This window comes from Cyprinodon variegatus, unplaced genomic scaffold (assembly GCF_000732505.1).
Source record: "Cyprinodon variegatus isolate N-32 unplaced genomic scaffold, C_variegatus-1.0 Scaffold74, whole genome shotgun sequence".
In the NCBI taxonomy this organism is placed as follows: Eukaryota; Metazoa; Chordata; class Actinopteri; order Cyprinodontiformes; family Cyprinodontidae; genus Cyprinodon; species Cyprinodon variegatus.
In genome coordinates, this window is record NW_015150527.1 from 1,526,712 (window position 1) to 1,553,718 (window position 27,007).

Here is a 27,007-nt window from a genome sequence, read left to right on the forward strand (position 1 = left end):
TCTCCAAACTCGGTCCTCAAGGCCCCCTGTCCTGCAGGTTTTAGAGGTTTCTCTGCTTCAGCACAGCTGGTTATGATTGCAGTAGACCAAAAGCCTGTTAATCAGCTGTCAATTAAAATCAGCTGTGCTGGAGCAAGGAAACCTGTAGGACAGGGGGCCTTGAGGACCAAGTTTGGGGATGCCTGGTCTATTGGATAAAATATTTAAGTTTGCATGTTAAAAAAAAAAAATAAAAAATTTGAATCTTTTGCAACATTCTGTTTGATAATTATTCAGTTGGGATTTTGCCTAACAAATCTATATTATATTAAACTGTAGTGTTCATTTATTTTATAGTAATAGACAAAGGAGTGCATAGTTGAAGTGGCAGTAAAGAAATGCAGTTAAGACTTTTACCAATTAAGGTATGGGCTCAGTGGTGGAGTAGGAGCAACATGGAGGCTACTGGTTGGACTTCTGCACACCTAATCCTCTTCTGTCAAGCTTTTCATTAATGCACATTATCTAAAGTGGCATGGATTTAAATCCAGCTATCCTGTGATCTGACACATTTAAATTGAATCCAAAAACTACCTTCATTCACATGGATGGTAAAGTCAACCTGCTTATCTGATCTCATTAATGTAGCTCTAGAGGTTTAGGAGAACTGCATAAACTGATAAATTTGGAGCAGGTTGATATAAAAAAAAAAAGATTTTGGGTTTCTTTATATGTCAAATTAATTTTAGAGGTTATCTGCCAACAAGATTGTAGATGTAGAGATATATATATATATATATATATATATATAGAAGAACTTTAAAAATGTGTTTTTGTCCTGGTTGACATTCCATATGTGGATTGCAAGCCTTGTTTAATAAAAGTATAAAAATCTTGCATATTTCCAATCAGGATATTTTTAATGCTGTACTCAAGAGTTTTAAATATGACACTGTTCTTTGAAGAAGCACCAGATATCGTAGTCCATTTGTTATTTAGAGAGTGAAGATGTCTACATCTTCTCATAAGTGAGTTCATGTCCACAGGTAGTGCAGGTTTTCTTGTAAAGGTCCTCCTCTGGGTCCACCACCTCCTCTGGTCCGTACTCGTGTTGGTGAGTGGTGGTTTTTTTGGTCCACATGCTGCTTCTAACGGCCCTGCGCAGATCTGACACACAATGCATAAATATTTAGCATCACGTAATGTGAAAAGGCTCGACTCCTGAGGGATTTTCCACTAAAAAGGAAAATCCAACCTTTGACTTTTTTGTTGAAGCGCTTTTGTTTCTGGACCTCTTTGTTCTCCTCCCTCGTCTCTCTGGCTTCTTCCAGCGCCTCCTCTGAGCCCCAAACCTCCATACACCTTTTCTGGACCTGAGGTACACCCAAAGATAAACTATGAGGAATAATCGAAATACTGTTTGCTTGTTTTAAAAGAAGACTATTTACAATAAATGCATGGAACATTTTTAGCAATCTTGCTTTAAACGTAGAACCTGCAGGATAAGTGAGTGTTGGAAAAGAATGGGATAAATAAGTAGGATGGATGGTTTGGCTGAAAGGAAGTCTAGAAATTAAAAAAATTTAAATTCTGTATCCGATGCTAATTAGGGGTCCGCTGATTACAAGTTTCTTGCTGATCATCCTGACATACAGATTCAAATTTTCACTGTTATAGATTTCTTATAAAAGACACTGTCAGTTGTAAGATCAGAAGACAAGATATTCCAATCCCATCTTACTGAAAAAACAACTTCTGAAATAACTGCTCTAAAATATAAAGTTTCAGGCATTGAGTGGGTGGTTTTCAGAGCTTTACAAAGGTAGGTTAGATTTGGTGAACAGATCAGTTTCACATGTAAGTCTTGGCCGATCACAATCTCTCAGAAAAGACCAAAATCGAGGCCTGTCGGCCGACCAGTCAGTGCACCCTTAATGCTAATTTGGGCTGCAAATAAAGAATTTTTGCAAACAAATGATGTTGATTATTTCTCTGATTAATAATCAGATTGCCAAAGCTTACTTAAAGACTTTTTACTAAATTTCACCAGGTGAAACTAAAACATTTTCCACTTTAGGAGACCTGGATAGAGCGTATTGACAGACGAACAATATTTTTCTGTCTTGAATGCAAAATATTTATATATTTTTTTTTACAATTTTGGTATAATTTCTGCTCCAAGTTGGTCACTCTGTCAGCTAAAGGCGTGTTTTTAGAGTCTCTATACTCCGGTTAATGATTAATCAATTACTAAATTAGTTGAAGATTATTTCAATTATGGATTAATCTGATTAATTGGTTAAGCCCTAATGCTAATCCATACTTGGAATTTCTGTAAGAAAAGTGTTATACATTAGGAGACAAAGAGGCCTAACTAATTCAGACTAACATTTTAATTCAATCAAAATGTTGCTCCTTTAAACAGCGCAACATTCAGCCTGTTTGCTCGTTTTTTGTTTCTTCCTTTTGCTGATCTGTCCATCATAAAGATATATAAATGCCTTACTTCTCTCATCAAAAACCACTTTAAGTTCTACAGAGGGTTTGGATCCTAAAAGCTAAAGAATAAATACATTAGGAGCAGTTTTGGTAATTCTAGAGTGTGAATCTCCTCTGAGGAAGCTGATCACCTGCAGCAGAAGGTAGAGCTTCATATCCCCCCAGCGTGGGTTGTGAGGGTTTTTCTTGAGTATAAACCTCAGAGGGGGCTCTCTCTTGTCAAAGTCTACGTCCTTCAGCAGGTAGCGCTGCTTGGCCTCCGTTCTGGAGATCAGCTTGTGTTTTTCCTCATTGTCTCTGTTGAGAACAAAGTCTTTCATCTTCACTTTGTAGGATCAAATGCAAAGTCATCCAAAACTCCAGAGCTCATGACACGAGGTTTTCAACAAACTAAAGGCTCAAATAAAATATTGGCGTATTTTTGCTTATACAAATATGAAACACAGCCTTTCTGTCAGACATCTCAGACGTTTAAAGCAATTAGCTTATAATACACTGTGTGCAGAATTATTAGGCAAATGAGTATTTCGATCACATCATCCTTTTCATACATGTTGTCCTACTCCAAGGTGTAAAGGCTTGAAAGCCAACTACCAATTAAGTAAATCAGGTGGTCTGCATCTGACTGACCAGAAAAACTCTAAAAGGGGAAAAAAAATGACATGCCCCCCCCCACCCTTGTTTACCTTGTCTGAACCCCACTGAGAACCTGTGGTCCTTCATGAAATGTGAGATCTACAGGGAGGGAAAACAGTCCCCCTCTCTGAACAGTATCTGGGGGGCTGTGGCGGCTGCTGCATGCAATGTGGATCGCAAACAGATCAAGACACTGACAGAATCTATGGATGGAAGGCTTTTGAGCATCATGGTGAAGAAAGGTGGCTCTATTGGTCACTGATTTGTTTTATTTTTGGTTTTTGAATGTTGCAAATGTTTATTTCAGAATTTTGAGGTGTTATATTGGTTTACCTGGTGAAAATAAACAACTGAGATGGGTATATATTTGTTTTTTTTATTAAGTTGCCTAATAATTCTGCACAGTAATGTTTACCTGCACACACAGACATACTCATAAAATGGCCAAATAAAAAACAAAAAACAAAACAACTTCCAAAAATATGACACTTTGATATTAAGGAGACTTAAAAAAAAAAAAAAAACAAAACAACTTCCAAAAATATGACACTTTGATATTAAGGAGACTTTTGGGTTGATCCACAACACAATTGTGGCACAATAATAAAAACAATCCTGAAAAATACAACTTGCCTAATTATTCTGCACACAGTTTACAATTAGGGGGAGTGGTCGCCTAGTGGTTAGAGCATTTCGTTTGGGTCCAAGAGGCTCTGAGTTCAAGTCCCAAACACTCCCATGGACTGCCACTCTGGGTCCCTGAGCAAGACCCTTAACCTTACACTGCTCCCTGGGCGTCAACAGTGGCAGCCCACTGCTTCCCAGGGGGATGGGTTTACTGCAGAGGGATTTAGATTTACATAAAACTGTGCCCCAACCTGAACATCTGGCAAAAAGCTTTATTGATGGATTATTAGAAATATAAGGATTATGGAACAACTGCAAACCTTCCCAGACATGTTAGAGTGAAAAGACCAAACCAAAGCAAATATAAGTGTCAGAATGGCCAAGTCAAAGTCCGGCTATTGATCCAAAACATTAGTGTTGCTCTCCATCAGATCTGCTGGAACAATATTTGAAGAACTCTGTGTTGTTAAAATATCAGTGTTTCTACCTGCATTTATCGCATACAGACAAGTCAAAGCTGTTGCTGAGGAAAGAGTCCATGAAGGGTTTCTGGCAGTCATCACAGAGCAGGTAGTCTGGCTCAATCACCGGGGCTGAGAACAGAAAAGCAAAAGGAGATGTTAGGGAGAAACAACCTGATCAGACAGACTAAAGGCACAGCTGCCTCCACAACCACACCTGGCTGATGAACCACATTCTTGGCTTTCTGCTCATCCTCTCCGTCCTCCTCTTCGTCGATAAAGAAACCAGCACCCGAGTCGATCGTCTTGGAAACTTTGGCCGTGGTTGCCCCCTCCAGGGAGGAGAAAGGACGGCTCGCCAGTCGTGCTTGGCGGAGCATCAAAGCCCGCTGGCGGTTCCTCTCGATTTTAGCGCGCATGGCGGCAGAAAGCTCCGGTTTGGAGCTCTGATCTACCGGAGGGTCGGCAGCGGAGACCCCCTCTGACTGGGACGGATCCATGCTGCTCCTGGAAAAAGAGGTTTTCGTCTTAGTTTTAGTGCAGCATCTTGTTGTTTTATAATTGACAGCTAGAGGCTTCCGTTGTTTTTTTTCTTTTCCGTTTTAGTTTAGATGTAATGCTGCCACCTGCCGACTCGGAGTGAGAACAGAACAGCAAACTTATGCAAGGTCAGGATACAGTGGTTAAAAAACAACAACAAAAAAATTTCTATATTTTATTACAGTAACACAAATATCATTGTGATTGATTTATATATTAATATAAGCTTTTCACTAAAAATGCATCAGCAAGAATTTGATGATTTTTCAAATTAAGAGACTGTAAATTGTTCTTGGCAAACAAGATCAAATGAACAGTCAGAGAATTTATTCCAGTTTCTTTGGGTTTTGTACAGAGATGGTTCTAAAAATGTACAAGCTGGGCCAGTATTATTTTAACGGGTGCACAAGAAAAACAACAACGCAAGAAACTGGCCAAGAGTGCATAATTTAGTGCATCAAGTGAGCCAAAAAAAGGGTTGCAGACCCCTGGTGTAACAGATGAAAACTGTGATCCTATCGTGGTACTAGTTTAAAGCTAACTGGAATTTTAAAATAATTTTAAAAAGTAAAAAGTAAATTGTAAAGATGAAATATTAAAATTGTTTCAACGGACAAATCAGTTACAATCTGACAGCACATCATACATTTATTTTGCATTACACAACAAAAACAGATCAAACAGTGATTTTCTTTAGAAAAAAAGTGTACTCGCCCTCGATTTGAGCAGATAAATGTAATTAGCTTTCGAAGGAATATTTATTTTTGCTCTTAAAATGAGATAAATATATATTGTGTTTTTTTTTTTCTCCCTATTTTAGTCCTTAACCATCTTATTCCATTTGGAAATTGTCTTACTTACCTACTCAAATCAGGGGAAATAAACTTCTCTCAAGAAATATGTACTTTTTTTGTGGTGTAAGTTTTCTGACCCATCAGTATTTTTAGTTTCCTAAAGATTTTCTTCAAGATCCATCTCTGTTTAGTTCAGTCCTGCTAATTTCTTGAAGGAAGCTTAACCTTTAGATAATATTTCCCCCATTACCTCAATAACTTGATGTAAACTAGAGTACTTTCTGTGTTTAAAAACAGACATTTAAGTTGTTTAAGTTAAAATGACAGCAAGATAAACGCTTCCCAAAGATTGTTTGCTTAAGTCCTTAAAGATTAACTTAGAATTACAAGTTGTTCAGTTTTAAACTGTAAGGTAAGTATTTATGTCACAGTAAACATACAAACACACCTTTTACCTGACAACTACATCCTAACAGCTGTATCAAAGCAATTGTTGAATTTAAGTTAACAATATCTCCATAGGTTATACTAAACATATTATGAGGGAACCTGTGTTAAAACTTGCATAAAATTCTTGACTGAACTGTTTGTCTAAATAAAATAGAATGAGTTCACAACATTAAAATCTGACCAAAAAGATCACACATTTAGCTTAGGGTGCAGAATTGTCCCCATGTAACGCTGCCTTTCCTGCATCTCTATCTGTAAAAAGACATGAGAAGGAATAAAGGATTAAACAATTAAATGGTAAATTTGCTAACAGAAGCCTCAAAACACAAAAACTTCTCAGAAGAACATCCTTGGTTTGGCAGAATATCCAAGGAAGGAATTTTTCATTTCAAATTGAAGAACTTTTGTTTTGAAATCTGAAAATTTTAGTGAGAAGTTTTTATTTAATGTTAATCGATGATGTTCTCTACATATTGTAGTATTGGTATTAAAGCTTACGGACTTTATTCATTTCCCATTCCTGTATTTTTCTTCTTTTTTTCACTGCTAACTTAAAACCCCCACTTTACTTAACTCTTTCGGTTAAATAAATGAGGGTTGATATTATAAAATTGTCAAAGAGAAGACTTTAACACTGTAACTTTACCTCCCACAATCATTCATGGTTAAGTTTTGAATCTAAAACTTGATAGAACAAGTCTTACAGAGTGTATGTTAACTAAAATACCTAAACAGGGCTGTAATGCTGCAGCTTTCTCTGAACTCTGGGCAATTCTTCCAGTGCCATCTGAGAAAATATTTTCCACAGCACAATGCAGCCACCCTGACCAACAGTTTGCTCAGAATGACCTGCAATAACAATGTCAGACCTAGTATATTTGAAAATATATCAGTTGTGCTTCCTTACAACTGCACATTCTTCTGTCCATTTGCTGTTGCCTACATGCCCTGTGATATGCTTAAACAGAAAGGAGGCTTTATCTTTACAATAGCTTTCATATTCCTTGATATCTATAGAGGTAAATTATTTGATATTCACAGTTAACGGTTTCCCTGTCTGTAGATCCTCCCACCTGACCTGTTGATCTCTGCAGCTCCTCCAGAGTTACAAGTTTATTGGTGACTTTTCTTATGATTGTTGGTCTTGCTGTAAGTTGCACACATACACTGTAAAAAGTGACCCAAGTGTTGTCTTATTTAAGTTTTTCTTTAAATAAGTGCACTTGATTTTAGTAGGTAAAGTAAAATGATCTGTGCACTTAAAAAAAGGGTAAAACATCTCCATTATCTTATTTCAAGTGCAATCTATTTAATAATATTATTTTAGCCATAATCAAAAATATGGAAATGTTAATGTTCCTAAAAGAAATTTATAAGGCACTTTAAGTCTAATCTTCTTTGTAAACAATGAAAAATCCAACTGAATATGCACCAGTAATTATTTACAGACCTATTTGGAATAGTTAATCTGTCAGGGAGCTAATGAGAACCTTTGTATTGATATATCAGGGAAGATGGTCTGAACTAATTGTCTTTCCCCTGAGAAAATAACCCACACAGTAACAGCCTCTGTGTTGTTATGTCGTCCATTAGACGACAAGGACAGCACATGCCCTCAGATGTCACGGAAAAGGCATGTGGATAAAAAGGTGAACAGGTGAGTATTCTTGCTGTCCTCAGATGTCCAGTTAATCTCTGCCCCATCGTGCCCATTATGGCAGCAGGCCACTTATAACTCTGTAAGGAGCTTGTGTCAAAGTAAAGCCCTGCAGAAAACTGGTAGATGACACTGCAAATCTGACTGATGTTAAAAGGAAGCTTAATGTTTACTTTATACTTTAGGTATGCAATGCTACAGATACAGCAGTTTCACAGGTGCCAGGGCTAAATTAATCTTAGATCCATTTTAAAGGGAGGTGACAGGTTTAATGCAACAAATGGATAAATTGTTTGCAATTTCGTTTTATTTTTATTTTTATATATTTTAGCGAAATAAGACATTTATTTTTACAGTAGGATTTTAACACTGCATAAATATGATTCCATATGTTTTTAATAGATAAGAACAATGGGGATCCCATTATCACCCTTTCATACGACTGTTTCTTGTATTCAAGTGATTCATATATAAAGAGAAATGGGTTGTAGAAAAACAGCTTAAACTGCAGAATAAACTAATCAATTAGCTTAAAACCCTGAAACTCAGTTAACAAACGCTTTCCTTAATATTGGCCTAAAATCCAATGGTGTCAAACACGCTTACATACCTTGTTTAGGTAAAAGTACAGATACCTGTTTAAAAACAAAGACTGGTAAAAGTAAAGAATGAACTCCTTTACTGAATTTTTAAAAAGTACACTTTCTACAACACACTTTGGCCTTAAGTTATACAAAATAACTTCTAAACATTATATCTTCCTGAAAAAATATGCTCAGAAAATGGATTCAATTTTTTTCTATTTTGCTCTCTGTGTTCGTAGACAGAACATAAAAAACTGACAAGTTTTGTTCTGAATTAAAATTTCAGGTAGGAGAACATAGACCCGACTGGACTGACATCCTGCATGAGCAGTTAAATACTTTTAGCAAGACGACTACTTTGAGAAAATAAGGAGTAGAAAGTACAGATATTTGTGATCAAATGTAGTGAGTGAATGTAAAAGTCCTCTGAAAATAAATATTCACCATAAAGAGCTACTTATGTACAGTAAACCAGTATTTATACCTTTAGATTATACATCTGCTTAGATCAAGCATGACTTATTAAACTGTGTGGAAATGTAAAGATTGGGTGGAATATAAATGGGTAGAACAGTGATTACATTAATTACTGTTTATTCTATTTGTTAATAAAACATATTCAGTAAAGAAAAAGCATGATAAATGCCTATTGTCCAATTTTGTTCAAAAACAAACATTTTAAGTGTGTATAAAACAGATCAGTTTGCAGTGTGGTAGGAAAACACAAATATGAAAATAAAAAAGTCTTATTCAGCCATTAAACTGAATTTTTGATGACTTTCATCTCAGGGTTCATGTAATTTAACATTCTAGACATTTCCGTAAATATCAGATCATATAAGGGCCTACGTTTTTTCTTACAATTAATTTGAGGGTATCTCTATACGAACAGATCTGTTCCAGTTTTATTTTTGGACACTTTCTCATTCAAAAGTCTCATTCAACTTTTTCTTTATTTTCATGACTATGCAAATTTAAGATTCACACTGAAGGCATCAAAACTATGAATTAACACATGAGGAATTATATACTTAACAAAAAAAGTGTGAAACAAATGAAAATATGTCTTATATTGTAGGTTCTTCAAAGTAGCCACCTTTTGCTTTGATTACTGCTTCGCACACTCTTGACATTCTCTTGATGTATTGTATATATATATATCTATATATATATAGATATATATATATATCTATATATATATACTTTTTAACCAGAAACTGCTGAAAATCAGCGGTGCTTAAAGCTTTTATATGGAAACAATCCGAGCATGTATTTCATTCAAGTGCATTTATTTATTAATTATTTGTTATCATATCATGATTAGTTTTTCCTGGCTTTATAAAAACACAAACCTAATTAAAAAAAAATCCCAGAAACAATGCACTTAAAGAGAGGGATTATTTTATTGTAGAACATCAACATATTTTTTATTAACATCAGTACATGCTTAAAGTATTTGCAATTGTTGCTGTTATTAAGTCTCTTTTGAAAGTCTGTATACATTTAAAAAGAAAAAGATGAAAAAGACAGAGATTTTCTACGTGCACACATTGTTTCACCGCATTAAACTCTAGTCCCAGAATCTGAGCTGGGTCACAGACTGACTGTAGGGATATTTCTGACTTAACGTGCACAAAAGAAAACAACCTCCTCTTTCAGATGGCAATGAAGTCATAGTGAACAACACCGGAGATAAATTACAGTACGTATATTCTGTTTAACATAAGTAATTAGCAACAAAAAATCCGAATTACTCGCTCATATGAAACTCTTCAATTTTTTTTATGAATCCTTAATAAAAAAAAGAAAATTTAAACAATTAAACAAGAATGACACAAAAGATGGGGCTAATCTTTGGTCCCTCACTCAGGGGCAGTTCTTGGAAGAAGGGCACCGTAGGCGAGCACCTCCTTCTGCACCCGAAGAACAGTTTTTTCACAATGTTTTACAGATCTCACAATTTAAAACTGTGATATAAAGAATATTTAATCATAGAAAAATATTTCAGTCCAGGTTTGACCGGTTGTGAAGCCAAAAAACAAAGAAAATGACATTTCTGAGGTTTTAGATATAGATTAAATGTTTCATAAATGTTAAACTATGTTTCTGAGGAACTCTATTAAGTGAAGAATAATATGATGAAATATAATCCAGATTCCTTAAAAAAAGAGACCCCTTCAATCAGCTAAGATAAAAAATACAATACTTTTTTACCCTCCAGTAGTGAACAACCAGTATCCAACCAGCTGCTTGGACTGTAGCTTCACGGGGGCGCACCCACTCCCCACTGACAAGACTTGCGGTGGCCAACCCACCCCCGATTTAAATAGCATCTGTGGGGGTCAGCACATAAAAAAACAACAAAAAATGAACAAACATCTCTGCCATCAAGTATTTTCAGTAAAACCAGGATATTGACGTGTTTCCCTTTCTACAGTGGTGCACTTAAAGGCAGCCAGAATGGAGAGTTATGTTCCAACCATTTTTAGCACTCAGAAGCAGATGTAAAGAAAACCAAGGTATGTTAAGCTATTCAATATTTAATGCATAGTAAATCATGAATGGGGTGAACATGAAGCGTTATCTGAAACCAACGTCAAATCATTGACAATCAACTGTATTATTCTATCATATTGCAAACCAAAATCTGAAGTTTTGTATACTCTTTACATCTCAAAGTCTAAAAAAGCAGCTATCAAAAATAAGTTCCCTTGGCCATTCTTTTTTTTTTTTTTTTTTTTTGTTCTATGACACTTTCCTTGATCTCAAAGCCAAAGCTCCTCTGGCATTGAAACGATAACATGTCTCTTCGAGTGTCCATATCGTTTATATTCGTAATGACTTCACTGACTGGTAGAGTTTCTTTTTTCACTGTTGCAGTTTTTGTCATTCATTCTGAAAGAAAAGTTTTTCCCCATCATCCAGTTTCCATTGTCTCTCCATTAATTGTTTCAGCAGGTCTCAGACAGTCCTGACTGGATGTTTCACACAGTGCAAAGAGTCTCCTCATTGGGAGGCCTAAACAATAGGCCTACATGGCTTTGTGAAACTGCTATGATGCAACAGCTTGAACCAGCAGCATTCATTTAAAAGAAAACTTCTGCTTGATCCACATCAGCTTGTAAGTGTGTACATGTGTACATATATATGTATGTATATGTATGTATATATATATATATATATATATATAGTGTTTGTGTGTATGCAGTAAAGTTATTTATGATGAGCATGTTGTAATAACATACAACTGGTCGTATGTTATTGCACTGTTAAAGAGCAAATTTCAGCTTTCAGTTCATCAGCAGGAGTTCCTCATTTAGATGGTGATTGGGCACACGATAACTCTGTCCTCCAGCATGACGCTGACCACCAGGAAGACGAAGTAGAGCAGGAACATTAGGAAGCCCAGGATCTTGCTCATCCTCCACTTGCAAGCCGCGATGGAAATGATGACAAAGAGGAGCATAAGGAAAAGGAGGACGATGGCACAGAACAGGCCGTTGCTGCTCACTTCCACAGGCTTGAAGTCGTTGATGATGTTGTAGAGGAGCCATGGGAAAGGCAGGCTGGTGGAAGAGAGAAGAATATAGATGCTCAGGTATTCACAGAGATTTAATTAGTATCTATTAGACAATATTCAATGGGGGACGTACCCAACAGTGATATCGAAGATGTTTGAGCCCACGGAGCTGGACACTGCCATGTCACCCAGGCCTTTTCTTGCCACAATCACACTTGTGATCAGGTCAGGGATGGATGTGCCTGCTGCTAAAATGGTCAAACCCATGATTTCCTCTGTGATCCAGAAAGTTTCTCCAACCTTGAATAAAGCAAAGATGAAAACATTTTTCTTAACGTTCCTGTATTAAATCATCAGTGCTATTCTTTTTTCACACTTTCAATCAGTAGCTCAGCATTAAAAACAGTCTGTACAGGTTCACATTTAAATAGAATTTTTAGAACACTTTATTTGCCTTTGGGATTCCTTTTGGAGTAATTTGTGGGAACATTTTTTAACTGAATAAACTCTTTGGACAGTTGATTTAAAGAATACAACTTAATGAGTTTATACTAAATAATTACGGGACTCAAAAAAGACTTTCAGTTCCTTCGTTCCCTAGGAATGACAATCAATATGACCACTATACTAATATTTTTTAGAAGCTTTTTTAAACAAATAAACTATGTCTGTATCTTAAATAACTGCACAATAATTTGCAAACTTTCCCTGTGGCACAAGTAGAGATAAGGCTTGTTTTTATTCAGATTAAAGTTTGTGCATTGATGCTATATTACAGTTTCTTTTTGTAAACCGAGAATAAACAGAATAAAATAGCATATATATGTAAAGCAATAATTATTTAAAAAGTACAAAATTCCTCCCCATGAAGGACTGTGTTGGCATGGTAATGTTTTCTCTGAGTTATTTGGCTCATTCTAATCTGATGCAGGATGCCATTCCTCCTAAAGCACAGTAACTTTTATCCGGTTAATGCAATACAAGGACAAATTTCTATTTTCATGATGTTATCTGCAATTCTCTCCCTAAGAACATCTAGAACATATACTGAATTCTTCCATCCTGCTGTGGCTGCAATGTTAAATCTGTAATTACTCCCTCTACTTTATAATCATAAATGAAAAACTTTTGCTAAGATGTTCTGCATCTACAGCTGATCTTTTCAGCTGACAATCTTTTAAACAATTCTCTCCTTCTATTTGTGCATCAATCTATAATTTTCAGGCTGATCTACAGTATTTTTGTTTAATCAGAATTAGCTGCTAGTGTAATGTAGCAGAGAAGTGGTGTGATGTGTGTGTGAGACCAATAACTTCTGCTATTGATGTTTGAGTGTGTTTGTGCTGATCAGTTACCTGGTGAGCCCACCACACCATCAGGTATGAGAAGAAAGCAATCCAGCAGATGGAGCCGATGAAAGTGATTGGAAAGAACCTCTGAGATGTCTAGAAAAAAACAACAAAAAAACAATAACTTTAAAACCTTTAAGCTGCAGGAAACGGAACCTGACTGATTCGTTATTATTTCTGAAGCTTTTATAGAAAAGGAATTAAAATATTTCAGGATTTTAAAAAATGCAAACTTAACATTTGAATGAAGGTCTATAACTTAAAACATTTTGTATTTTACATTTATCTCACACTTATTATAGTTCCTCTACCATCAGCATCACATATTTCATGTGTTAATATATTTATTGTATTTGCTGGAACAGTAATAGTTTGGTCAAAGTACTTGAACATCTATAGCATTTGGGTTTTTTTTTTTTTTACCATACACTGTAAAAAAAAATGTACTTTTTTTTATTTTTTCTTAAAATAAATGCATGTTTTCTTGAATCGAGGAGGTAAGTGAGACACTTTGCCAATGGAACAAGACAATTTACATTTAAAATAAGAAAAAAACATTGCATTGTCTTATTTTAAGTGCATATCATCTAATTATCCTATTTTAAGAGTAATCTGTTGGCAAATCATCTTATTTACCTGTTGAAATTATAAGTAAATACACTTGATGTAAGACATTTTTACTTATTTCCAGGTCGTTTCAGTGTGTAAAGAGACTCTAATGTGTCTCTTTGAACTGCCTGTATTGTTTAAAGTCAGTGTCATGAGTATGATCATACAAATGAGAAACAATCCAGGATATTAAATAGTTGTCATGATTTTATTCTTAGCATGTTACAGAAATTTTGTCTTTAGTGATGACTGTAAAATATCACCATAGCAACAACAGCTCATTCAATAGGCTGTTTTTGCAGCAAAAATATTTGGTGCCACCACTTAGAAAAAACATTCAGAATTTCTATAACTTCAACTGAACTTTTGTTTTATTGTAATTTTATTTCTAACTTTAACTGAGTATCAACAACAACAACAACAAAAAAAAGCTTGGAGCTGTGAAAATCAAGGCCTATGATTTTATTTATTTATTTCATAGCCATACATCAGAAAACCGCTCCTCAAATTTTTATGGGGAGCTCAGCATAATTCAACATAGTGTATCTGTCCTGAAATGCACAGAAGCTCTTTTTGATTTATTTTTAATATTTTTGAAAACAATTATATTGTTTTCAAAAAGCCTTTCTTTTTTAAATTGTTTTTCTTATGTCTTATTTTTGACAAACCATAGCTCTTAGAGTAGGTATAAGATATTATTTAAAGCATTTAACAGTTAAAATGCTGTAAATGTTTAACTTGATTTCCTATATCTGTTGTCAAACAAGTATTGGTTTAAATGTAAATCAGTTTATTCAAGTTTTTTTGTTTGTTTTTTTTTTAACCATATCTCTGCTTTTTTGGTGAAAATATTAGGCTTATCAAATTCCAATGCTGTTTTATGCAGAAAAGAAAAGAAAATGCTTAAATAATGATACGTGAAACTGAATTGTAATTTTATTACTGATGTAAACTGTCAATCTAATGGCAAGTGTTGTTCCTCCTTCTTCCACCTCCAGGTGGTTCAGCTCTTATCACTCCAACTCTAAACATATGAACCACTATATGTTTCCAGATGTATATCTGGACACATTTAAAGGTATAGAGGACAATCTTTTATTACCGAGTGGATCATCTAAATAAGTGGTCCTCCTAATTGTCAATCATTCTGGTGATATTTTTATGTAACGCCGTTCTACGTGCTCGTCCCGTTAGCTATCTTTTTCTATGCATGCGCACTTTCAGGTGTATATCTGTGGTGAGCTACGGTTTCAGACAGCCATTGAAGCTCACCTTTCTCAAATGGTTGAGGGTCGTAAGAGAAAAAAGTGTAAAACGTTATAGGATTTGCAGTTACAGCGCCCGCTGTAACCATAGGCTGTTGCTACCTGACAGCGGCGACTAATAACAGAGATAGTGCAGGAATTACATAGTGGAGGAGGAGTTACGTGACCAACGGAGCTAAAAGTAATCATTTGTCAAATCAAAGTGATCATTTGTCTGAACAGTCAACTGCGTTCACTATAAAGTTCACTATATTGTCCCCGCTCTATAAAGTGATTGAGGGATTTTATGGGTTAGGGCGGACATTCGGTCACAGTAAGCTTGTATGAGCTATGAGAAAAGCAACTTTTAAACAGAGCGTGTGCGAGGAGAAATGGGCACGTGCACGCTCTCGCACTAGTTTTAATTAGCATTCACCCCCGGGAGCAGGTACAGGGTTGCGCAATTCAAATCATTTAATGATTTCAATTATCCTTGAAAAGTTAAAATTGTCCAATTATTGTTAGGTGCTGGATCATCTCAATACATCAACCCTTTAACACTCCTCAGAACAGTAATGCTGATACAGGAATTTGACTTTTTGTACTTTTAAAATTAGCTTATTACCTTTTTTTCAATAGCTTTTAACTGTTATACTTAGCTTATTAACTTAAGAACTTTTTATTAATTTAACTAATAGACTTTTTATTACAAAATTTTCAGTCTGTAACATATAAAAAAAAGCATGGCAACATTAGATAATTTATACATATGTATATATATATATATGAATCTGTTAAACTCAGCTTTAAACAGAAGTAAAACTTGCAGATGCCCTGATCACATTTGACCTCACATGTTTGCCTTGTTTGCTTTAAAGTGGTGTTTATAGACAAGTTACCAAAAAGTGTAACTTAGAAAATAAGGGATTACGCTAAGTATAATTTCTTATTGTGTAAGATTGAATTTGGTAGGAAAAATGTGGTTTTACTCACCTCTCTCCTGACATCTGGCAATGTGAGCCAAAGGGGAAGGATGATGGGAAGGATTAAGAGATAGGTGATCTGTTTTCTGAGGGTATCAGGCCAGGCCAAGCTCAGAGGCTGGTCTTCATCTTCCTCTTCCTCCCCCTCCTAAGGAAAAGGTAAATGTCTGACACTGTATGATGGATAAAAAAAATTTTCTATCTTCTAAGCAAATATCCCCATTGCAAGGTTTGTAAGTATAAATTTCATTTATTCAAAGACGTCATGCAGATTTGAATCAATGTGTAAAGACAGATGTAGAAAAACAGCATACCAGGTCTCCTACTGCCACTCCATTCATGGGGGGCGTCACCTCCACAGCAACCTTTGAACTTTTTTGGGAGGCTTTATCAACTTTAAGGAGAAAAAAAAAATAAATAAATAAACAAAATAGTGAGTTTTTTTAAGTAACAAATAAATCAGCTAGTGTGACTTTCTGTTCCGTTACACACCTACACCGTTGGCAGTGGCAGCATCTTCTTTGCACTTCTTTTTGGCCATTTTGTGGAGGATGGATGCCTTCTCTTTAAACTGCCCTGCAGGGGAGGACACAGATGCTTCTGTCAGATCAGAATGAGGAGTGTGAGCCATGCAAGAGAGGTGGATTTAGGGAAGAAAGTTTATTTTTAATCAACAACAAAATCAAAGAGTTGTTTTTATTTACACATGTACACAACAAATGTCACCTATATTTTCTTTACTTGAGTAAACTATTAAATACATGTATAATTCACAGCGTCTACTTCGTTAACGGTATAGTGGAGGATGTTCTTTTTCCAGGTGGATCATCAAAATAAATGGTCCTCCTAATTGTCAATCATTCTGGTGATGCTTTTACGTAAGGCTGTCCTACGTGCTCGTCCCCATTTTCACTTACCGGTTGTGAGTCTGACATAGTGGAAAAATTGCAGATCTTCTTTTGGGAAGTAAGCGTGTATGAGCGATGAGAACAGCAACTTTTAAACAGAGCGTGCACGAGGAGAAATGGGCTCATCTATGCTCTTGCATTTAATAGAGGGAGCGGGTAAAGATTTGTGCAAGTGCATTTATTTTAAGTTAAAAGGGCGGGTCTTTTGTTAAAATTTGTTAAAATTCTCCACTATACCTTTAATGTTAGTTGTTTTTCAGATTAAATTGATTTATAGCACCTGTAACAGACCTAATATGTTAAATTTATTCTCGTTGTGTACCTTCATTACTGAGGGGGTCCAGTGTGTGAATCATGAGCTGGAAGATGCTGTTTCTCATCAGGGAGTTGTGCAGCGATGCACAGCTGCCTTCCCTCTGCAGCCGGGGTTTGGCCTGTAAAATAAGCAATAAACCAAAGAAACAGATTAGAATTAATATACATATATTCTTTATATATCTCACATTATTTATAGAAAAAAAAAACAAAATACATATGTCTTTGAAATGAATAGTTTTCATCTAAAACCCACATTATACTCTAATAGAAACATGCAAAGCAAACTCACTGTCAACTTGTTCTCATCGTCTCCTGGTGCGTTTACCTTTAGAATTAAAATAGAGGAAATGTGTGTTAATGCATTTTAGAAGTCATTCCTCGCAGATGTAGCTCACACAGGTTAACAGAGGATTAAAACAATAATGAGACTATCAAGGGTTAAAATATCCAATAATATATTTTTTACTTATTGATGCTGTATGCATGATGTATCTGTGCTTATGATACATTTTATCTATAAAGTGTTAAAAAAATATTTGAAAAACACAGCAGTAAGTTATGGTTATGAAACATTTGTTATTCTTACTACACTGTTTTTATTACCTTGTTTTCTCTTTGTTAGTTCTTATTACACATATGTGTTTCATCTAAATGGTAAGACAGAAAGAATACAGGAAAAAGAAGACATCTAAAGCAGTGAGCAAAACAGCTGATTCAAATTTAGTTTTTTTTTTACAGCTGGAAAAATAGATAGAAATAGACTTAATACAAAACACTAATGTAAAAAAAAAACAAAAAACCCTGAAACCTTTTGCCCTAATACTTCATCACCTCTTCACAACTTGAAAAAATAAGTTTTAATTATCATACAACAAAAATAAAATCATCAAGCATTTTAATTAATTCCTGCCACACACTGTGGACTATGGATACCGTCACATTTCTGCAGTCAATAATAAAAAATAAAAAAAACCTCAGATGAACAGTGTTCATTGCAAATTTCTTCATTCCCTGGTTCACAGGAATCTCTCAAAAGAGGATAAAGGAATATTCAGGAGGTATCAATTTAGAAAAAAAAAAACGCTACTCTTTTTTTATTTTGATCAATTAAAAGTTTTTTTCAATTTATTTTATTGCCTTATAAAGAAGCTGTAAAAAAAAAAAATAATAAAGCAACTAAATATAAACTCTGAGCCTTAGAGGTTGGGAGGCTTCTTTACCATTACCCTAATCTTTTACCTTTTTCACAGATTCTCCATCAGATTCAAGCTATGTATCTATCAGGCCCTCTCTAAAACATTACTATACCCAGTTAAACGATAAATGCAGGGGAAATAAAACAATGATCTTGGGTTTAAAATCAAAGGACAGATTGAAAATATGCTGGTTTAAAGGTTAGATATTTATTATATGGAGTTCTTATCAAACTTCTTGGAGCATTTGAGGGTGCAGCTATTTCAAGATGGTAGGCTGTACACCCTGATTTACCAGTAGGTGAGAAATCCGATTCCCTAATAAAGTACATAATAAAAACTCCACAGAAGTTCAGTGCTGACAATATAGTGCTATATTTAAAGTTCTTTCTTTGGGGATCCATTGTTGGCACAACTTTTCATCTGAAAACAGTTTTTGTAACACAAGCTTCATACGATAATTATGCAACTAGAGAAACACTGTGATGTGACAGAGAGCAAGCTTGAAATGGGCCCCGGTATAATCTTAGTCTTTTCAACTTACAATATGAAGGTCAAACTGCTTCAATTAATTTTTCAGGCTATAAACAAATTTTAAAACACTGTTTAAAATCAGACAAAATCAGAGCTCCTTAGAAAAAACTACTGCTGTTATTGAAGATACTCCTGTTATTGAAGATATTTTTATTTTATATAATTTATATTTTTATCTTTTAATATGAAAGTAAAACCAGCATCAAATTTAAGATCTGAAATTAAAAATGTCTAAAAAAAAATTATATTTAATTATTACACCTAAAATTAAAACAAAACTATATGCTTCTAAAATTGTAGGCACATGCTTTGAAAACAAAGAGAAGGCATTTATAGAAAAATCTAGTGTTTAAAAGGTTGAAATATTCATAGAACTTAATTTATAACATATATAAAAACTAAAGTGGAAGTAAATCAGGACTGAAATATTGACAGTATTTGTGATCATCTGCGATCAAATCAGTACAATTTAAAAACACTATGCTAATTCCGTAGGAAAAATAAATTTTATATTTAAAACAATCAGTTTTTCAATGAATACTTTTCACTAAGCAGATACATTCAGTCCACCAGATATGACAGGTTGGTAAAAGAAATTAAAATGTGATATTATCTTATTCCTTTTTTTAAAAAAAACATTTAGACTTTAAGCTATTGCCTGGGTAAAATACAACTGATTATAAATCCGTTAGAGAGTCTAAAAATGTCTTGGTAGGGGAAAATATATCTAAGAACAGTAAAACAGAAAAAAAAAATGCTAGAAAACAACTTATCCAAACGCTTTGATATCAAAATAGTCATCAATACTGTATTTAACTTTAAAAAATTTAAAATTTAGCACAGCCTTCATGTATAAAGTCAAAATGGATCCATCTGAGTTCATGAAAGCCTGAATATGACTTTTTGATAAATGGTTGTGAAAAATAAAGTAATCAACCTCTAACATTACATTACATTATATTATTGTGTTGATGGTCATGCAAAATAATATTCCTTATTTCATCCTTATACTTTATTTTACAATTTTTTTATGGAAAGGGTGTAATTTTACTGTATGGGTTGTAACTTGACTTTTTATTTTCTCTTATTATATTATATTTCATTTTGCTCTATTATGCTGTACTTACAATCTTATTTTCTCTCTAATTTAAGCGGATGCACTGCAAAAAAGAATTTCCCGCAACGGATTCATAAAGTGATTCTGATTCTTATATCTGCCATGTTGCTCCTACTCTGCCAAACTGCACTATTCATCTCTTTCCTCATAATATTTTATAATCCTTGCCTTTGTTTGCTCTAACTCATATAATTATAAAGTCATATTTGTCAGCTGTGTGTCTGCCTCTTTTTGTAGCTTATCACCAAAACAAACATGACTAGGCAATAATCAGATTCTAAAAATATTAAAAAATGTCCTTTAGAAAAAGATGTATTTAGACAAGAAGTCTAAGGTTTCAAGCATTTCAAGTTAAAATGTAGAAATTTTTGCACCAGAGGGAATCAGAAAGTCCTAAAGCTGCAGTCCCTCTGCTGTGATGGTTCATCATTTTTATCAAACCAGGCTTCTAATTCTAATGTGGCTGCTGTGTACATAAGACAGAGAAAGCTGCAGTAAAATACTGGCTTATGACACCTTTAGCTCTATAATTTTATGTAAGGCACAAAAAATATCTTCATCTTCAACCAGAGATCAAAAATATTATGTGAAACATTTTTTTATTTAAATATGAAGGAAAAAAATAAGTCGCTGGAGTGCATCTACAGGTATAAGCAGAAGTAGAGTAGATCTGGCATTTTTCAACATTTTTCCATTTTAAAATCTAAAGTGTTTTTTTGTTCGTTTTTTTTTTTAAAGTAGATAATAACAATCATTCAGTTTGGTATACAGACAATTTCCTGATTCACATATTTTATAAAACACCTGAACTGACCATTTTTGTTTTTCTTTTTTCTGTATTAATACAGTAAGAGCAGTGGGCTTTATGCTGCCCTGCAAGGCTTTAAACCTGGGTTTAAATGAAGACAAAGCCATTCTCAAGCACACATCAACATGCTCATTTTGAGACTGCGATGATATGTATTTTATTTTATGTTCATCTTGGAAAATCCTGCTTCACAGCAGCAGGTTGAGCCAAACATACTCAAAATGTGCAGGGTCATCTCTGAGCACACCATTTCACTTTTCTTTCCAGCAGTCCACACTTTCTCTGCTCTATTTTTCTCATCATCTTCTCCTACTTTTCCATCGCCCGGCTTGCCACAGGTTTGCCTGCTGTGTCTAAAAGTAGCAGCAGCAGCAACCCAGACTGACAGCAGCTCTTTGGCTAATTTGTATCATGTGTAGCCTGGTCCCGGCGCTCTGGAAGTCTTTACCATATAACAGAAGAAGCGGTGCAAGTGAAGTTAGACACTGTCAACAAACAACATGCAGTTATTTAAAATGTTTTAAATCAGATTGGGTCCAGATTCGCCAGCAGGTGGGTCTGGATCCGGACCCTAGTCCGCTAATCCATGACCTCTGACATAGAGGCTCTGGCTAGCTTGTTCTGTCCTGCTGGAAAGAAAACCTCTACTCCAGTGTCAAACATTTTGCATCACTCAACAGACCCTTTCCCAGGGTTGCTCTACATTTATATAATCTATGGTCTCATTATCTCTGAACAGCCTCCTAATCCCCGTAGAAGAAGAAGAAAATCCCTAGCAAATGATCCCACCGCCACCGTGTTGAGGTTTATGTTCAGTGTTAGTGATTCACTTGTCATACTATTTAGCATGTATGTCATTTTAGTCACATCTGACCAAAGTACCAATTTACACCTCATGGCCTTCAATCCTGGGCCATTTTTCTTAGTGGAGTGTATAACAAGCAGTTATCTTGTAAATAGATTTTACTTGTAGAAAGAGCAGCTTTATTTATCAGATTTAATTACACAAAGGCGATTCCACTGTACAAACTTATTGGATTTCTGAAATTGGTTGCACTTATATTTTATTCTGGAGAGACTGTCAAGGAGACAAGCAGGCAACAAGACAGTTTTCTGACATGAATGAATATAAATATGTGTTCCCAGGCAGAAGACTCAGACCTGAGCAATGCTCATGATAAAAAAAATGGGCAGATTTATAAGCATAGAGCCATCTATCCTTCCAGTACTGAACACTGGTGGTGGAATGGAATCTAAATGGAGTCAAAGGTAGGCGGAGGTGGGGGTGGAGGTGGGCTGCCATGGATGAGGCGACATACAGGATGCTTTTTGGCTGCAGGAAGAGAATGGCAGCGGCAGATCTAGATGACTTGGTAGTTGGGAGATGTGAGTAAAGCTTGACAGTCTTTAGACAGATGGCTAAATACAAATATCTGTCACCATTAGTTACTTTCCACTTAAAAATTATGTGATCTCTCTATTGTTTTAGCTTTTTTTATCCCTTAAAAATCATAATAAAATCCAGTGAAGTTTGTGGCTATAACCTGATGAAATATGCAAAAGTTAAGATGCTTTTGAAGGACAAACAAAAATGATGAATTAAAACTTTTTTTTTTTTTTTTGAGAAGGATAGCTGAGGGTGGATTGTATTGATTCAGTTATTGTCTTACAGGATTTCAAGGATTCTGTATAAGGTTAAAAAGTGAGAACCAGTTTTTATGTAAACTCTGTAGTTTTGCAGTTTTTTTTTTTTTTAAGATAAATACCTGTTGCAAAGTTTCAAAAAGTATCTGCATCATTTTTTTCCCATTTGTCTTGTGAATTTCTGGTATTTTCTTTTATCTTTAAAAGTTTTTCATTCAATATGATATCTGCAATTTTATTAACTGCACCGTTTTCTATACAGATATATTTTTTTCATTTGCTGTTTATGCTTTTTCTTCATTTGCAATACATTTTAACAATTTAATTTTCTTTTTTCTAATATATTTTATTTTGTATGTACCCTGATGCTCTCAGTTGCCTATTTACTTTGCCACTGACCGGATTTCCCACTTATAGAAAAATTAAGGATATTTCTATTCTATTCTATTCTATTCTATTCTATTCTATTCTATTCTATTCTATTCTATTCTATTCTATTCTATTCTAATAGAAATAAATAAAGAACTCAGCTAACTTAAAGGTTATTAAGAAAGAACTCAACTTTTAATCATATATGTCATAAATGAAAAAGAAAATTAAATAAGAAAGCCCCTTTAGAAACAGATGAGTATGCCCATTGTATAATCAGTTGAATCTTGTAAATCCCATCAGTAATTGCATTGAACAAGGCAAACGTCCAATTATTTGTTTCCCTTTTCTCCACCGAGCTCTCATTTCATTCTGGTGGTCTTGCCTCTGCAGCCAGGATGCTCTATAACAGCTCCAGCAGGGTGAAAAGTGCTGACCGGGGGTCAGCAGATTTACACCACACTTTCCCTTCATCCTAATTACCATCAGGCCGCTGAGGTGCAATCAGATCAACTTTCTCTCTCTGTCTCTTCTTGCCCCTCCAGCTCACTGTCGAGCTGTGCGACTTATCCAGGATTAATCCGCGGGGATCGCCACTTTTAGATTGCTAATATTCAAGCCTGCGTGTGAACTCTAGCATCCACTCCCCCTTCAGGTTACCAAGCTGTTAAACAACTTACCATCATCTGCCTGCAATTCATATTCATCTAGTTTGTTTTTGCGTTTTTATATAAAAAAATTGTTTACTTTTAAACCAGTGGCTTTTGGTTTCCTTGGGCTTATTGATGACCTTGGGTACATATATGAAACCCATCCTGAATTTAAGCAAAGGCAATGCAAACTTTTTTTGTTCGATCTAAACTTTAATAATTATATCAAACAGTTTGTGATTTGCCTTATCTAACTGCGATGTGGTGGACTGTTTGCTGTCGTCACTGCCGGTAAGCAGTTGATCAGGGGATCAGAGAGGATTGCTGACTCTACAGCCAGCAAAGAGCAAACCTGCAGGTATCTCTATTGCCTTCTACCATAAAGAAGCCATTAGCATCACTGATAGCAGTGACAGCTTTCTGAAAATATCATCTGCAGATGCCAAAAGTTGGAAAAAAAAACCTGTGTCTCGAGCAAGACTGCAGACAGACGAATAGGAACACACAGAAGATCTGATGATTCCTTCTTCCTCAGGGAGCATCTGGCTATTATTAGTGACTCTAATGAGATTGGGAAGAATTAACCTGAGGGATTATTTAGCAGCCACTGACACATGAGGGCAAGGCATCTGGACATCAAGTGCTGGGACAACGGGAGGAGAAAAGCTGCTCTCAGGGCTGAAGAGACGAGCTGGAGAACAGCTGATTCCCAGAAGGACAGAAATGTCACAGAGAGTTTCTGATGCTTTTTTATTTAAAGCTAAATATGAAAGGTTTACTACTCAGCATCTTCTGAACACATTATAGAAGTAAAAAAAAATGGGTCTTCAGTTTATTATGTGTTTATTATGTACTCCCCAGATAGTATTCTTTAAGTGTAATCAATATAATAAAGATAATTTTGACAACTGAAATAATTTGCTCTATGAATTGTATATACTGTCATGGAAATAATATCAGACCACCCTTGTATTCTTCAATTTCTTGTTTATTATTAACTAAAGAATCTAAAAAAAAAAAAAAATAAAAAAAAATAAAAATAGAGAACCAACAGGCTTTAATATTTTTCCCTATGACTGCATGTATGTTATGTATTTTTGTTCTAGTCATTAACTGAAGCCATTCTGCATACCTGAATTTAAGTAAATATTAAAACAGAAATTGACTTTGATTTTATTATTCCATCAAAAACTTGGAAATAAAATTCTAAGCCTTGTATAAGCAGCTGCAGTATACATTTTAGGAAAATAAGAATGGAGATCAAGTAGTTGTGTTTGTGTATTTGACATCCTCTAAGGAAGTCCTTTGTTTAGTTAAAAATGTTACAACTTAATAAACTGTAACTGTTTTTTTTTTTTTGCTCACTTCTTCCTAATTTTTATTTTATTTTATTCCATTTTACTGCTACAAAATATCAAGAAATTGAATATTATGGGGCAATCATGCTACATTTAAATAGTTCTTGAATTATATAATTTATGGTTCATATAAATCTAAACAGATGTAAGGAATTTTTAGATGTCAGGGCATTGTTTGTGTGGGGAGCTATAACCTTAGATACTACAGAACTGTTTCACTTTTTTAAGGTCGATTTTTAAACTTCATATAACGTTAGAAACAGTCTTCTTTGTCAGATTTTAGAATCTTTGCTCAAACGACAAAAAAATGACAAATTTAGAAAATTTTAAGAAATGTACTACTGATGTTAATAAGAATAAATGCACTTATAGTGTAAAAAAAAACATAATATAACAGCAAGTGGAAAGTCAGAAAGAAGATATATTTGGTGTGCTAATGGCAGATGAATATTTCAGAGCTTGGATATTGATGCTTCGACTGCTCTGGTTTTTTTCCAGTAGGTTAAATAGGCAATGATTAGGGTTGGAGAGGTTGTTTATGATTTTGTTATGCTCTAATGAGTTTTCCAGTGGTGTCCTGGTGCAGCAGTTATAATGCCATCTTAATTACTTTATCAACTGTTTTTTTTTTTCTGCAGCTCTGCAGATTGAATGCCTCATTAAAATCCCATAAGTACGTATGGACTATTAAGAATTAGCTTTTTCCCCATTATGAACATAAAGGTTTCACTCTCTTGGGCAGCTCAGTGGTGCAGTGGGTAGCACTGCTCCCTTGCAGCAAGAAGGTTCTGGGCTTGATTCCTGGCCCAGGGTCTTTCTACATGGAGTTTGCATGTTCTCCCTGTGCATGCATGGGTTCTCTTCAGCTACTCCGGCTTCCTCCCACAGTCCAGTTAATTGGCTCCCCTAAATTTTCCTTGGGTGTGTGTGTGAATGATTATTTGTCTCTGTGTTGCCCTGCGATGGACTGGAGACTTAGACAGCTGGAGATAGGCACCAGCACACCTCGCGACCCCAACTGGGATTAAGCAGTGAAAACGGATGGATGGAAGGAGGTTTAATTCCCAAAAATAAAGCAAACAAACGATTGTAAATAATGAAACATTTAAAGGACAACTATTTATAGTTTCTAATATTCTGGTATAAACTCCAATGTATGATGATGAGATAGAAGATAATCGGAAAGATCCAGGATTCTTATTTTCTTATCTGAAAAAGAACTGTTTGTGGACGTATGGAGACATTTATGTAATGCATCGATTAAACAGGCAGTAATAATGTTTCTTTGTAAAAATCAATTTATAAGAGCGTCTGTCCAGAGTGGATGTTTGGCTCTCCAATGATTGTTTGTTTCTTGGAAAGACAAACCCTCTAGTGGGTGGACTGAATGAAATATCAACTTTGCTTACCAGAGACTATAGCTGACATATTAAAAAACAAGGACTTTATTTTCTAATTCTCTCTAATTAAGAGAAAATTTCAAGAAATTTAAACTTTATGTTTTATTGCATTAGCTGATGTTATAAAGAGGAGAGAAACCAAAATAGCAAATCTGAAACCAGATATCTGTCTGTTATTCATGTTCATAACTAAACTTTATTGATCTCAGAGTGGAGAAATGTACCCCTGCATTTAACCCATCCCCTTGGGGAGCAGTGGGCTGCCATTGTGTGGCGCCCCGGGGAGCAGTGTGGGGTTAAGGGTCTTGCTCAGAGACCCAGATGCAGCACAGCTAGATAACTCATGAATTTGAAAAGTATTGCAACAGAATTATATGTTTATTGATGTTTAATCTGTAATATATATAGAGAGAAATGTTCTATTTCTATTTAAAACACATAAACTAAATCTTTCCTTTTCCTCTTATTCACATGAAACATTTGGGCTGTACTACAGCCAGCTGAGTTAGAAAAGAAGCTCTTTAAAACTCTTATGAACAATCATTTCCAAGCTGAGTAAATTATAATGATTACTTTAATAATTTTTGTATTCCTTAAATGTATATATGGATTTGTGTTTTGTTAAATCCCTTAAAATCTTATGAACAGTTCATTGTCTACTTTTTAAATATCCTAACCCTTAGAACAACGTTTATTAGTAAAAAATTATGATCCAAACTACTTTCATTTAATTGTTGCTTTCAATATATATATATATATATATATATATATATATA

At 34.9% G+C, this 27,007-nt stretch overlaps 2 protein-coding genes across 2 annotated transcripts in view; both read right to left on the minus strand.

Annotated features, from left to right (window-relative positions):
- Window positions 1-792: 792 nt before the first annotated feature.
- On the minus strand, window positions 793-4,766 carry xpa (xeroderma pigmentosum, complementation group A). The gene is made up of 5 exons (XM_015372601.1): window positions 4,420-4,766; window positions 4,229-4,334; window positions 2,610-2,775; window positions 1,235-1,352; window positions 793-1,146 (listed from the first exon to the last, which is right to left on the minus strand). Exons 1-5 carry the CDS (start codon window positions 4,700-4,702, stop codon window positions 992-994), a joined length of 828 nt encoding a protein of 275 aa, XP_015228087.1. The 5' UTR covers window positions 4,703-4,766; the 3' UTR covers window positions 793-991.
- Window positions 4,767-11,543: 6,777 nt separating this feature from the next.
- LOC107083426 (sodium/potassium/calcium exchanger 2-like) overlaps window positions 11,544-27,007 on the minus strand; it is a 17,552-nt gene continuing 2,088 nt past the window's right edge. Inside the window, exons 2-9 of the mRNA XM_015372628.1 lie at window positions 17,448-17,483; window positions 17,163-17,274; window positions 16,425-16,508; window positions 16,247-16,326; window positions 15,943-16,080; window positions 13,103-13,192; window positions 11,881-12,047; window positions 11,544-11,793 (exon numbers count right to left, since the gene is read on the minus strand). Of these exons, the coding sequence (XP_015228114.1) occupies window positions 11,544-11,793; window positions 11,881-12,047; window positions 13,103-13,192; window positions 15,943-16,080; window positions 16,247-16,326; window positions 16,425-16,508; window positions 17,163-17,274; window positions 17,448-17,483 (957 nt within the window). The remainder of the gene's footprint in view (window positions 11,794-11,880; window positions 12,048-13,102; window positions 13,193-15,942; window positions 16,081-16,246; window positions 16,327-16,424; window positions 16,509-17,162; window positions 17,275-17,447; window positions 17,484-27,007) is intronic.